This window comes from Bactrocera latifrons, unplaced genomic scaffold (genome assembly GCF_001853355.1).
Source record: "Bactrocera latifrons isolate USDA-ARS-PBARC rearing strain unplaced genomic scaffold, ASM185335v1 scaffold_34, whole genome shotgun sequence".
Classification (NCBI taxonomy): domain Eukaryota; kingdom Metazoa; phylum Arthropoda; class Insecta; order Diptera; family Tephritidae; genus Bactrocera; species Bactrocera latifrons.
This window is the reverse complement of record NW_017536979.1, coordinates 1,867,883-1,881,425: the sequence shown is the minus strand read 5'-3', so window position 1 is coordinate 1,881,425 and position 13,543 is coordinate 1,867,883. Positions and strand designations below refer to the sequence as shown.

Below are 13,543 nucleotides of genomic sequence, written 5' to 3'. Positions count from 1 at the left end.
AATATTTCTATTATCCTAGCGTCTAACTTAGATAAATGGTGTGATGCTCGAGAAACGTGGAAAAACAACTTTGTACTTTTGTTAACAAATTGGTCCTCTCTAATGTAAAACAATGTTCTTATTAAATTGTTTTGCCTCGCTTGTGGACAAAATTAATGAAAGGTTTTATTATCCTAGCTCTCTAAAGTAATCAAAGATTTTTATTGTGCTTGAGAAACGTAAAACCACATTCCAAAATTTCTCATATCTATTGAAATTCAAAGACTTGTGACACATAAACTAATATTTATATGTTATGTTTTGTATTTTCAGGGATCATCTAACTCCTATGCTATCAAGAAGAAGGACGAGTTGGAACGTGTTGCTAAGTCCAACCGATAAGCACTACAGTTGTACATTAATTTTTGTGTACATTTTTTACACTTACAAAATTACAAAGATGATTTATTGAAAAAATAAAGAAAATATACAGTTTGGTTCAATTCGTGTTATTTTTTATTTTAAAATTTGATAAAATAAATTGAATTTCATGCTTATAGTTAATCCCATTAGTAGTAAGGTCATGGAAAACAATAGATAGACAGAAATAAGTTGAGGTTTTTGCACAGCGACTTATGATCTATTGTACCCTCTCCTATATCACATATGGACATAAAGGTCCAGCACTCTGAAAAATCTCAGGAGCTTGCTGTGAGCAATGGATGTAATATGGTCCTTGTCCACATAGATGGATCATAGAAAACGATTCAGTACGTAATATTAGAAGTGCGGGGGTGTGTGCATATATACCATGCGAGTTTTTTATGGCGTGCAGGTATACAACATCTCTGTTTTTATTTAGCCTGCCTTACTGTATATTTCTTGAAATCTTGGCAACACTAATTCATTTTGTGTAGCTGTCAAATTTTAAATTTTTTCCCGCGGCGTATTCGTGCCATAATAATTTAATACAAATGGAAATGTGGACATGTCCAATGTCGGCACAGTATCAATTGAAAAGGAGAAAGATTCTTCTCAAATATCGCAATCGTAAGCACAATCGATTTTTTTTTTTGTTGATAAACTTATAATAGACAGAATTTACAGATTTCGAGACCAAAAACTAATTGAAAGATTTGTTCGACACAGCCAACTGCTCAAAATTATTGAAGGGGCAACAGAACTATTTATAMAAAGATGTAATAGCAAGAAGCCGGAAGACGCATTAGGTGCTCTATTTGTACCTCTTCATTTTGAGTACACCCATTTTATACACAATAATGCTAATGAATTGTTGCACCAGCTAATCGAAGAACCATTACAATTTTTGAACGCTGCCAAATACTGCGTTTATGGGATTGTTCGTGATCAAATTAAATTATCTGGAAACACAGTAGAGAATAACGCACTTAAGTCTATTGACATTGACCAGCTTCACATTCAACTGAGATTCATCGGATTACCACTCCAAGAAGATTTGCACTTTGCACAGTACAAAAACTGTTGGCCGTCAGGGCTCTCATGGACAACTGGAATTTTGTCGGCAATATCGGAACCTCAGTGGGCAATGTCAGATTTTCTTGAATATTTAATTTTTTTTATATTCCTTAGGAATTTTAGATAATCTTTTGAATAATATACAGCATTTATATATAAATACTCTATAATACTCAAAACAGACATGGACATACGCTTTTCTGAAAATATATCTTTTATAGTTTACAGTCGACGTGGTTTTGTTCAACCGGCTGCAATCGTAATAAAATTAAATCAGACTCTATAGATGGTAATATTACATTACATGAAATCATTCCTTATATATTGAATTTTAATCAATTTAGCACCGATATGCAATAGCTGTGGTCAGCATATGAATGAATATTCAAAATTGCGTGTGACTGAGAAATATCATTTTCTGCGCTTACTTCCCACCTGTTGTATTGAAACCCCCAGAGTTGTGAATAAAATTTTCCGTGCACTAACTGTGCATTGCAAAGGTACTATAAAACGTTTATATATGTATATATATATTATACCGTTATTTTTAATGTAAGTGATGAATAATTTAAACTTCTAAAGTCTTGCATASATATGTAGTTAAAAGCTTAATTTTTAAAATTTTACAGAACACGTCCACGATTGCGAACTGCGTCTTGGAACTAGCTACTTCGTAATTGGTTACTACGATTACACGCGTGTTGGTCAAATTTTTCAAGCATGGAGCATAACCATACGTTAGAAAGTACTTTTGCAATGAGCCTGAGGAACATAACAGATAATGAATTAGACGCCCTATTGCACTTTGATAGTCCGCCACCGACTATTAAATTTTCCCAAAGCACTAATCAAGATGGAAAAGAGGGTAACGGAGGTACTGAAGAAGCTAATGAAACACTCAGTACTTTACAGTTTAATCGCGAAGAGCTTTCTTCGGAAATGAGTTCACAAGTTGGCTACGTAAACTATTTTCGAGATGATTTAGATTTTACCCTAAAGTTTACTCAACAAAGTTCAGGGCAACTTGATCCCATGGTAATAAATTCGATGGAAGTTGAGAACATTGAAATAAATGATACCGAGGTAACAACACCAGAAACTGAAAAGAAGCCAACTAWTAATGCCATTGAAAGAAAAGAAGATTTAACGAGTAGAACTGTTCATGTTATAAAAGAGTCATCTAATGGTAACAATACTGATGCAATGGGTTACATCGAAGAAATTATAAAAAAGGAGCTCCTTGATCTTACGGCAATAGAAGACTTTTCCGATGATGATGGGTTTACTGCTTTCAATGATGTGAACTTGAATGTTTCTACAGAGCTTGAGCAGTCAAATTACGGTGGCGCAAATATAGAGCGTATGGTAAGGAAATAAACAGAGCATATATACTTACATACATACATATATACTACATATAATGGAAATTGTGATATTTCAGTGCCAATCTCAAATGACAGCACCAAAGAAAGAAACTATACTTGACAAACAAATATACACGTCATGCCCAGTAGAACTTCATAAAGATCATATCCCATCTTTACCCAGTACTATTTCTCCGGCTAAACAAAGCGAAATCGTGGATTATGCACTTAAAAGCGTTAATAARTGTAATTCACCAACAGCAAATGTCAAGAGTCTCTTGCCTCCAAAAGAGTTCAATGCTAGTGGAGTTACAGGTATAATAGACTATAGTTTTACCAGTGATTTGGGCAGTGTACCCGCATCTGTGAAACAATTATACGATCTGGTGCGGGCTCAGTATTCTGATTTTGCTTTCGTGTATGCATTAAGTGCACAACTTTGTCAAGATCGTGTACCAATGGATTGTTTCGTTAATTTAAAAATGGGTTTACTACTTAGCTTGGCTTCCATTAGTGTAGGTAATTTGCCGTGAGCTTAAAAAAGTACTAATTACATAGTTACAGACAAATCCCGATCGCCCTCCAATACCTATAATGGTGTTCGGCAGTGATACATACATAGCCAATTATTTACTTATAAACATTGCACAACTGGCGGARCGGTTTGTTGGGCCAGCTGATGTCGTAAAATCGCCCTTTTGCGGAAACTATCGCAATTGCAAATGGATTGTAGCGGATCCTATCTTGTTGGCAAGTGGAGGAGTGTACTTCGCTGGCGATTGGTCGCACCTGAAGATGACCCGGATGGATCATGTTTTCAGAATCATCGAGTGTTCGCGAGTTCCTGTTGATCATTCTTCGCAAATCTATCCTTTAGGGACCGCAATATGGGCACATTGGCACTCATGCAAAGGCAATTCTAAAGATCAGCAAACATTTAACAAAGTGGTTAAGTAAGAGCCCGTTTCTCGATATGCCTCATATACGATTCTATTTACCTTACATTTAATCAAATAGAGATTGCTTATAATGCACAGTTAACTTCTTAAATGTTACAGGAGAACAAAATCTTCATAAGAATTTCACTTTAAAAATTCGTATTTATTTATTTCGTCTTTATTGTAAAAAAAAAGAAGTGTTGACTAAAAACTTCAAATATTTCCAACATTAAGAAAGTTTGAATAAGTATTTATACATTTTAAAATACAACTCATTTACTATTTTACTTAATCACATCCCTACATAATTTACAGAATATTTGGTATTGCAATTTGCATGGACAACGATCAAAAACATGAAGTGCTCGTGGACTATATATTAGAGCAATCGTCTGTAAAGATCTTCGAATCGACCGTAGACCACTTGTCAATTAGCAGCGAAGACATGCGTTGTTTTCTAAGGACAATTTCAAAACACTCAGTAGACCTGACTCCAGAAGCTTCGCAATTATTACAACAATATTTCGTAACTTCACGTTTCGCGCGCCCCGGTAAATATTTACAATAATATACTTATACTGGTATATACAAGTATTATAGCAATTGTCAAAAATGTATATTTCCAAACAACAGAATGCCTGACGAAACAAGCCTATGTCGTATTGAAACAATTTGCTGAGTCTTTTGCAAAACTCTGCTTCCGCCACGAAGTGTTGGTATGTGATGTCGTTGCAGCTGTTTTTATGTGCGAACGTTTTTTACGAAGTATTTTCGGTGTGAATGAAAATTCTCCGCCGGCATTTGAATCACATAATTTTGTGGGCTCTGTGGATGCGCACATGTTGAAATTTCAAGACTGGCTGAACGCCTACATCAAAAAATTTCAAGACAAATAATTTCATATTATATGCTATTCAGCTTTTAAGTTGAAAAAATGTTTACATTTTATTTTAGAATCATACCTAAGTCGTAAAGCTTACATATATGTGAGTTATATGATCCACATACATAAATATATGTACATTAATAAATACACTTTTGATATAGTTGTCAAAATTTTTACTCTACCAAATTAGTGAAAAAAATACTTGCCTCAATACAAAATTTAAATTATAAAACTATGATATACCATATAAATATGTATGTACACTTGTACACTGAAATCTGTATTCGAAAATAAAATTTTCCTCAAATAGCAACGAAATTAGAAACACACTCATTGCAAATTATTGGAAAGGCACTGATATTTAGAAACATATGTAATTATATTTGATTAGTTTAATAGGATGATTTCAGTACTTTACTCAAGTATATCGAAAACTTTGGAATAATTGCCGTTTTTTTTTATTGTTTCCTTATTGTTGCTTGTAGGTTTGAGCTATAGTTTCACTTATTCAATGCTTATAACTAGCTTAAACCTATTTAAAAGCTATGATCATATACAGTTTTTAATTAATCGATTAATTGTTAAACGCCTATAATCATGCAAGGTATGTGTGAGCAGTAGGCCAATCTAAAATTATCTATTCTTAGTAGTCTAAATTCCCTTGAGCTCCAGTAATAATGGCGTCGATCCATATTCTTGCCGCAGCATCTGATGCCGCCTGCAGATGGTAGCTGCGCTTCTTAGTTTTAACGATTAATGTGCAATGTGGCCGTCCACTTTTCGAGACATTTAAATGGTCCAAATATACTTCGTCTATTGTCTGGAAAAGAAGTAACAACCAAATTAATTATTCCTTAAAGTACTGGCAAGGTATGGCAATAGAAAATTTAGGTAAAATGTCAAAAATTACAAAAATAAATGTTTTTTATATAAAATTTTTAAGCGAGCATGAAATTCTAATATCCAATTTTAAATAGTGTCTGCCAATACCGACACTATTTAGTTACTTTATACATAAATTGAATAATCGAACGCACTCTATTATGACAACCAATCAGATGGAAGTGGATGACACCGACACCGAAGAATTCCAAGACATCGAAGAGTTCTCCGATGAGGCACCATCTTGCAGCAATACACAGCCACAATCGAAGCGCTTTGTAGTAAAAAAGTTTCAGGCACAGGCGCTCTGGTCGTGGGATGTGGCCGTGGACAATTGCGCCATTTGTCGCAACCAAATTATGGATCTGTGTATTGAGTGCCAGGCGAACCCGCTGTGCTCTGGCACCAAGGAGGAATGCACTGTGGCCTGGGGTGCCTGCAACCATGCCTTTCATTTCCACTGCATTTCGCGTTGGCTCAAGACCCGCCAGGTGTGTCCGCTGGACAACAAAGAGTGGGATTATCAGAAGTACGGACGTTAGCCTATAGTATTGGTTTGACTTGATTATTTCGTAATGTTTCTAAGACACATCTATATTTTGTTAGCTTATTTACAAACACACATTTGTATTCTACAATAATATCGAATTCGGGAGACCTATTCAAATAAAAATATATTATATTTCGATTTATTCTAAAACTTACCGAAAAGTAGGCACCTCCTCTGGGTTTTCGCTCCGATTTATCCGCGTAATAGATGAAAGCKCTTCGCTGGCGATCAAGTACGAACCATCGCCGAGCCCAGCCGTGGAAAGTAGCGCCCAATTTATGCAAATAACTGTAAATATTTATATTTCGCAGCGATTTAATAAAAATTCATATAAACAAATCGGGTAAACTAACAGAAGAATAACGCAAATTTACGTTCACTTACCCTCGACAACTGAAGGCATCCACAAAGACATGCGGGCATAGCGTAATCTGGTGCCCAGCCGACTCTATGTGATGGCGCAAATTAAGATCCGGCGAAAAAATTGGCAGATAGCGTGTCAACGGACGTTGATGTTTGGGCAGAACACGTTTCCGATCGCCTTGCGCACTACCGCTGACGCTACCGCCTGACGTAGTCTCGTTGGAATTTACACTCGAACGCTTGTTGCCCGCCTCGGCGACGTCGCTGGATATACGCTCGGTGGAGTATACATTGTTTACTTTTGTGGCGGTACTTGGTGACGCAGTTGACAATTCAAAGTTGGACTTGCACGTACCTTTGTGTTCGCCTTCTAGCAAATTGCAACTCAACTCCGAATTGGCCTCTGATAGTGGCCGTGGACTGGATGGCGATTGACGTGGTTGTGTTTCTATAAATTCAGGCTGCGAGTGACGTTGCTGCAAAGTAAACAAAGTGTAAATTAATGTAAATTTATTCGAAACTAATTATAGCTTGTTATAGTTAAAAATAGAATGACACACATATATACATATTTATGCATGTATGCATGCATGTATGTACATACGGAGAGTGCATTAGAAATGTTTAAATGAAATCGGGAAAATCGAGAATTTGCTGACCAAGAGCCATGGGCGACATGCTCATACATTTGATCTTCACACACTTTTCAGCGCACTATTAATACACCAAGTATTTACAATCACCTAGAAGGTGTTATACTTTTGGCGGGTAGCCAACGTATGGTACTTAAAAAAAAAGTTCGTTTTGAAAAGTGTAAAAAGTAGTGTTTGTCAAAGCCTATTTAACGAAATACAGAATGAAATTTGAAAAGCGGGAAAGCAAACTTTTATGGTTTCACTTCTAGGTTACCTGAACCCGACTCTTTTGGCATATATTTCTAAGCTAAAAGTGRATTTGCATTTAATTTAATGACGTTGAACTTTAAGCACGTTCAATGGGCAACTCCCAACAAGATATTATTTAATAACAACAAAGCTAAATTATAAAATGAGTGCCTAATATACATACATATGCCTAACATGAACTAAGCACTAACTTTTAAAGAATTGAAAAAATAGTTTTTTAAACACTTTTCCAAATTACACTCACTCATATGTATGTATGTATTTACGTTCTAATACATTCATATATAGTTGTCCACTTGATTTTACAACTTTTCTTATTGTTTTCTCACTCCACACTCACTTGATAGTAGCACTCAGTTTTATAACGTTTATTTGAGTCTGCATGACGATGTTTCACATAATTCATCCAAACTGACATGATTAACCTTAGAATTTCTCTTTAATTTGTTGTTAATGTAGATTTTTTTCTTGGCTTAAATTTTATATTCGTGTTTCTACGCGACGCGTATGCTTTATGAATTTTAATTCAATAAATTCTCTTTTTTCGCAGTTATGCGGRTTTTATAGGCATCCAAACAGTGTGAGAAGTTAAGAAATACTGAAATTTTTATATTCGTGCGATCATTTAGCCATTTAAACTGAGAATAATTTTCCCAGTGCAAATTCAAGTGTATTTAAGTTGTCCAGAGATGTGTAGGYCACATGCAGGAGATAGCAATTAAGTTTGCTTAGAAAATTCAACATCGCGTGTACTCTTTTGAGCATCAGTGAAATAAATTAGGAGCACCTTAATGGACTTGATGGTTCATTAGGTTCAATATATTATATCAAAGCAAGTTTAATGTTATTTATATTAAGTAATTATATCACAATACTGGAACGATTTTACTTTTTACTGGAACACATTTATACATTTTTTCTCTGTTTTCAAAACCTTTTTCCTAACTTTGTATGAGAACAGCAGATGTCAAGCGTTAGGAGAAAAAACTTTGGCGAATTTTTCCAACAAGGCAAACTTTTTCTAAATAGATATATCGTTTAAAAATATTCTCCGATGAGTAAGAGCTAATGGACTATCCGAGAAATGGAAATTACGCGTACTTCTCGTAAAGCATATAAACACTATATCGACGGCCATATATGCATGTGTACTACATTAGCAATTTTCACAAATTCTCCACCTTATTGGAGAATTTTCCGCTCTCAAAATTATGACTAATAATTAATATACAATTAGGATGAGGGTGAGTCTACAAATATTCGACTAATCTAAGAAATATGTACGTACGTACATATGTAAATAATCTTTACGGGCATCAGTTCGTTACCAGTTTTCGCACCGTCTATTTTTCATATTTTGCCGTTCCGATATGTTTTTAATTCAAGATTAACACAATTGAAAACTAATTAACAGCTTTCGGTGTTAAAGTTACATATGATTCGAATGAAATTTTAAAATATTTATGTATTAATCGCAAACAAATTGAACCACACATTTTGGAACGGTTTAGAATAAGTGATTTTAGACACTTTTCCTCAATGTACGGTCACACCTAAAAGTAGGCTGATTGCTAATTTGTACTATAATTCATTGATGAATACATACATACATATATATACATATGAATCTAATACTATCTCGGAAAGACAAATAAAATTTGTATTGATTTATAATTCACCATTCCGTGGCCAAAATGAAATGAAGCATAATGAAATAAAATTGAAATTCTCAGAATCTGTTTAACAACCGCCTGCGGAAGTAAATATTTACCCYTCGCGCTCAATTACGCTTGTTCCGTTTGCAAGCTATGAACAAATTGGCGCGTAATTTTGTGTTTTGGTGAATAACAATTCGCCAGCTTCTATATTTTTTATAAGTTGTTTTGGGATGAAAACAAACTCTGAATTTATGTTTGTATGTATATTTTACGTAGGTCTGCAGGCATTCGATCATTAATATGGGGTAATGAGTTATACGTGGGATTGCCCCCGGTTAATATTTTATTTTGAATTAGCCTATGTGCCATATGTATGTATTACTTTTTGTTTACGCATTTGAAGTATAAACATAAACACATTGTACCAACCGTTGAAACATACTGACAATATAAAATTAAAGATTTCATAGATGTGTTGATTAATCTTTAAGGTAAAATATAATCTATATATACGTTCTAAAAAGCATTTGCTTTCATATGCAGACAAAAATGTGTGGTTTATCACCAACACCACTTATGACGAAAGTAATTTTTATGACGTTGGATTATGTATTATTAATTATTTAAAAATAGCAACGCAGTCTAATTTCATTGATAACTTTTGACTCAATGGCTTTTAAAAGCTTACAAGTAAATCACAAAAGCCAAATCTTACCTGACTAGATCGATCCGCTTGTGGAGAAAGAGTTGTTCCATTTCCGAATGTTGAGTTCTTCGTTTGTGACGAACTCACGCCCGCTTGGATCTCATTGGTGGTTTCATCGCTTTCAGTACATTGGAGTTCTTGCATTTCAGCTTGATTTGAATTGCTCAGAGCATTGTTGCCACTATTGCTGTTCAAAGATATTAGTATATATAATATTAAAGAATATATGTATGAGAATTTGTTCGTATCGATAAATGGATAAGCATAATTAGTGATATCTCACCCGCAAATCAAACCGCAAAATTTATCCATTTAAAATTTTATTTTTAATATTTATCGATTTGTATGCTTCGACAATCAAGTTAATAGGCAAGTGTAAATGCACCGTTTGTTATTTCCGTCGGCATTTAGCACTTGTAGAGAATACTTCGTGATTAAAACCTAACAAGAGTGATACTAAAGTATAAAACATTTGTGCATACACCTCGCCATCCATATACTCATATATGTACATAATTACATATATGTATATACTTGCATATGAATACACACATATATATAATTTGGAATAAATCGTATAACCATTGTTATTTTTACCTATACAACCACAATAGACTAGTGTTATCATAAAAACGTTTAGTGATAAGAAAATTTTATCAAAATGCCTCAAGCTATGCAAAACCGATGAAGACTTGCCAAGAGAAATTTAACAAACCACACACATATGTAAGTACAAACACATGAAATAAATTATCTATATGCATATTAAAGTAATGCCCTTACACTAAATTATTTATTGAAATGCACGAACTATGCTACTTAGATTGGATACTTATTTACTTCAATTTTATTTGAGTTTCGTTTGCCGCGTTTTCGCAAACCATTAATGAAACAATAATCTTAGTGTACAAGTAACCACATTTCAAAACAATTAAAAATTTTAGCAACTTCCATTAGTATGAACTGAATTCGATTTATGTTCGTACATGCAACCGACCTAAATTTTTGTTGTGAACCTCTAATACATAATTGTTGATACACATATGAACTCATATATAATATGATGCGATTATGTCAGACAGTATTCTCTCTCTCTGAGTATTATGAAATTAACTTTATTACAAATGAACACTGGTTTATTTTTCCCCTCATGAATTATTAAGCGCTTCACTTATCGGATCTAACTGTCACAAATACAGCACAGCTTGGTGTACAAGCAGTCGAACCTTTGCCATTGCATARAGACACACATAGTTCTCACTGCTACGTGTATCCGACTTTGTTGCTGAACCAATTGTAGGTCTGCTTTGATTGTACACATGTTCGTACATTTCACCACATTAAGTTTGTCTTATGACTAAATACACAGAGCTGTGAGTAATAATTTGCACAAGAAGAAAAAATATCACCAGGAAATATGTACATATATAGCAAGAACTTGCAATTCTTTCATACAACCAACACCTCCGTTCCGGTTTTCTACCCGCATCTTTGGATATTCCAGACCTACTTACATACATATTCGATTACGAATGTATTTCTATATTTGCTTGGCATTTATTGCTAATGTAAACATTGTGCACATACCAACGCTCAAGCACATGTACATACATATGTATTCAAAGACCTTATCGCAACAGTTCACAGATTAAGATATGAGTATTTGTTGACATTTTTGAGATATTGAAGTGGGCGGGAAGAGGAGGGTGCAATGTTAACACAAACATTATATTTAAAAGTCCGTGAAATGTAGCTTCGATAAAATTTTTACAAAAACAATCATGGAATGCGACTACGGACGAGAAAAGGAAATTTACTTTCATTTCATTACAGTCAAATTTGTTTAATAAGTTGACAATTTACAATATTACATGTCAGTATTATATAATATATGAACTAAATGTTCTATAAAACAAGTATTAATATGCACTGTGATGAACAGGCATTTTTAGGAAACTTTTTCAGACCCCATATTTTTTCAATGTGAGTAAGGTTTATTAAACCATGTCGACTCAAATTGTCACCTCAATCGATTCCTTCCAAACCGTTCGAGAAATATTTGATACTACACAACTGTTTTTTAATTGAAAAATCGGCGACAATAGGTTTCGAAAATATCGTATACCCGAGTCTACACAAGCTACATTTTCCATCAACAAAAAAAATTGTTTTATAAAGATTTTTCGTATAAAAGAAAAAAAATTGTTTCACTGCCGCCAGTGGCACGCAGTCGCGAACACTGGTCCCAATTAACTATCTCTCATGCGTATCTAATAAAAGATTCTCCTCCCAGCAATACATGTCAGCGTGTTTTAACAAGTGCAATAGTTGAGGAACATGCACACACACATGAATGACCAAACCAATTGAAGTTAATCAACATAATTCTATTTAATACGAAAAGGGGCAAGTAAACCACTTTTGCAGTTCACACCCTCACTATCATACATAATTTTAAATTACAACAGTCGTCCTCTAATTTTTGTGTTTGTGTGACTTTATTATAATGGAGCTTTATTTTTGCTTTTTAAGAATGTCAACTAAATAAGTCGGGGAAAATACTTATTCGATTTCAAGAGTAGTCACAATAACACTCTTTATTTAGTGTACTCCCTTTAAGAGTGATAGAGCAGTAAAAAATAAGAACTAATTGTGTACATGCGGTTGAAGAAACAATAGGGACTTACTCTCTTTCGCCATTCTTCAGTTGTAAAAGATATTGGGCGCGTGCTTCATCATGGCATTTCTTCTTCAAATCAATGATTTTCTGGCGTTCATGCTCAATTACGTGGTGACCTTAAATAAAAAATAATTTTAATAAGAACCTATAAATAAGAATATACATATGTTACATACCTTGCTGGGCCAGCAGCAACTGACGATTTCGTTCAATTTCCTTGATACTATCAAAAATTCTAGTACTAGCACCTTTTGTTGAAATCGGTGCACTACTAGTCACTTTACATATGCGGTCAATATCATCCTGGGAAGGCACACGACGTTCTAGGGGATTTACTTCAAAATCATCGGTAGCCAAGGAAAGATTAAATTTTACCCGCTCATTGTGCTGGTCGCAATTTGGCACGTCAAGTTTGCCATTCAATATGAAATCTACCTCAACTTCAGTACTCCTCCGCATATCGTTTGTTGCATCATCAATGTCAACTACATAAAGTTGCTTACGTTTCGGTGTACTTGTGACTGGGGCTTGAGAAGGCAGTTCGATTTTATTATTATAAAACATATTCTCATTTACGCTCTTCGACATTACATCCTCCGTGGTACGCTTTGGACAAAGTAATTCGGCGGAGCCAAAAAGAGATTGTGACATAACACCCGTCGCCAGATTGTTCTGCAATATCGGTGAAGCGGAGGATGTCGTACTGATGTCTTCTTCGGATGAATTAACCTTTAAATCACCAGTTATGTCGCAAATACTATTTTCTATCGCCTTTAGGTATTCCTGTTCTATTTTAAGTGAATTACATGCACTCACTAACTTTGATTTTAAAGTTTTTGCATGCACCGAAATATTTCCAAGGTCCTGTCTTTCCAAATATTGCAGTTCAATGCGTTTTTCTTTTATTTTCCCAATCAAATTCGCTTCTTCGTTGTGGAGCTCCTCGCGGTAGGCGTGCCACTCAGATTCTTCTTCCAGATACTGGAACTCTAAATCTTCAAATGTTTTTCGGTCATTCTCCAGCGAGTCACTTACATTGTGCAGTTCTTCTTTGAGGCAATCATTGCTCGGTTTCTGCTGTAACATCGACTTTAACCTATTGGCAGAGACGTGTATATATATATATATATATATA

At 34.5% G+C, this 13,543-nt stretch overlaps 5 protein-coding genes across 7 annotated transcripts in view; 4 read left to right on the top strand and 1 right to left on the bottom strand.

Moving 5' to 3' along the window:
- The window catches only part of LOC108971304 (40S ribosomal protein S5a), a 3,013-nt gene extending 2,566 nt beyond the window's left edge, over window positions 1–447 (top strand). Inside the window, exon 5 of the mRNA XM_018937269.1 lies at window positions 313–447. Within this exon, the coding sequence (XP_018792814.1) occupies window positions 313–381 (69 nt within the window). The 3' untranslated portion in view covers window positions 382–447. The remainder of the gene's footprint in view (window positions 1–312) is intronic.
- A 143-nt stretch (window positions 448–590) lies between these two features.
- On the top strand, window positions 591–2,244 carry LOC108971348. The gene is made up of 5 exons (XM_018937341.1): window positions 591–1,029; window positions 1,087–1,548; window positions 1,698–1,765; window positions 1,821–1,976; window positions 2,106–2,244. The coding sequence occupies exons 1-5, from the start codon at window positions 968–970 to the stop codon at window positions 2,216–2,218; spliced, it is 861 nt and encodes a 286-aa protein (XP_018792886.1). The 5' UTR covers window positions 591–967; the 3' UTR covers window positions 2,219–2,244.
- Window positions 2,179–4,847, top strand: LOC108971347. The gene is made up of 5 exons (XM_018937339.1): window positions 2,179–2,841; window positions 2,918–3,355; window positions 3,405–3,793; window positions 4,094–4,329; window positions 4,412–4,847. Exons 1-5 carry the CDS (start codon window positions 2,197–2,199, stop codon window positions 4,672–4,674), a joined length of 1,971 nt encoding a protein of 656 aa, XP_018792884.1. The 5' UTR covers window positions 2,179–2,196; the 3' UTR covers window positions 4,675–4,847.
- Window positions 4,848–5,024: 177 nt separating this feature from the next.
- LOC108971341 (pleckstrin homology-like domain family B member 1) overlaps window positions 5,025–13,543 on the bottom strand; it is a 39,271-nt gene continuing 30,752 nt past the window's right edge. For all 3 annotated transcript variants that reach the window (XM_018937329.1, XM_018937330.1, XM_018937331.1), the window contains 6 exons: window positions 12,585–13,504; window positions 12,416–12,524; window positions 9,738–9,915; window positions 6,481–6,935; window positions 6,252–6,384; window positions 5,025–5,484 (listed from right to left, as the gene is read on the bottom strand). In XM_018937329.1, the coding sequence (XP_018792874.1) occupies window positions 5,308–5,484; window positions 6,252–6,384; window positions 6,481–6,935; window positions 9,738–9,915; window positions 12,416–12,524; window positions 12,585–13,504 (1,972 nt within the window). In that variant the 3' untranslated portion in view covers window positions 5,025–5,307. The remainder of the gene's footprint in view (window positions 5,485–6,251; window positions 6,385–6,480; window positions 6,936–9,737; window positions 9,916–12,415; window positions 12,525–12,584; window positions 13,505–13,543) is intronic.
- LOC108971346 (RING-box protein 1-like) lies at window positions 5,492–6,089 on the top strand. The gene has a single exon (XM_018937338.1). It carries the CDS (start codon window positions 5,708–5,710, stop codon window positions 6,086–6,088), a length of 381 nt encoding a protein of 126 aa, XP_018792883.1. The 5' UTR covers window positions 5,492–5,707; the 3' UTR covers window position 6,089.

Excerpts from the sequence above, each read along its gene's own strand:
- LOC108971346 (XM_018937338.1), top strand. The coding sequence starts at position 5,708 with ATGACAACCAATCAGATGGAAGTGGATGACACCGACACCGAAGAATTC.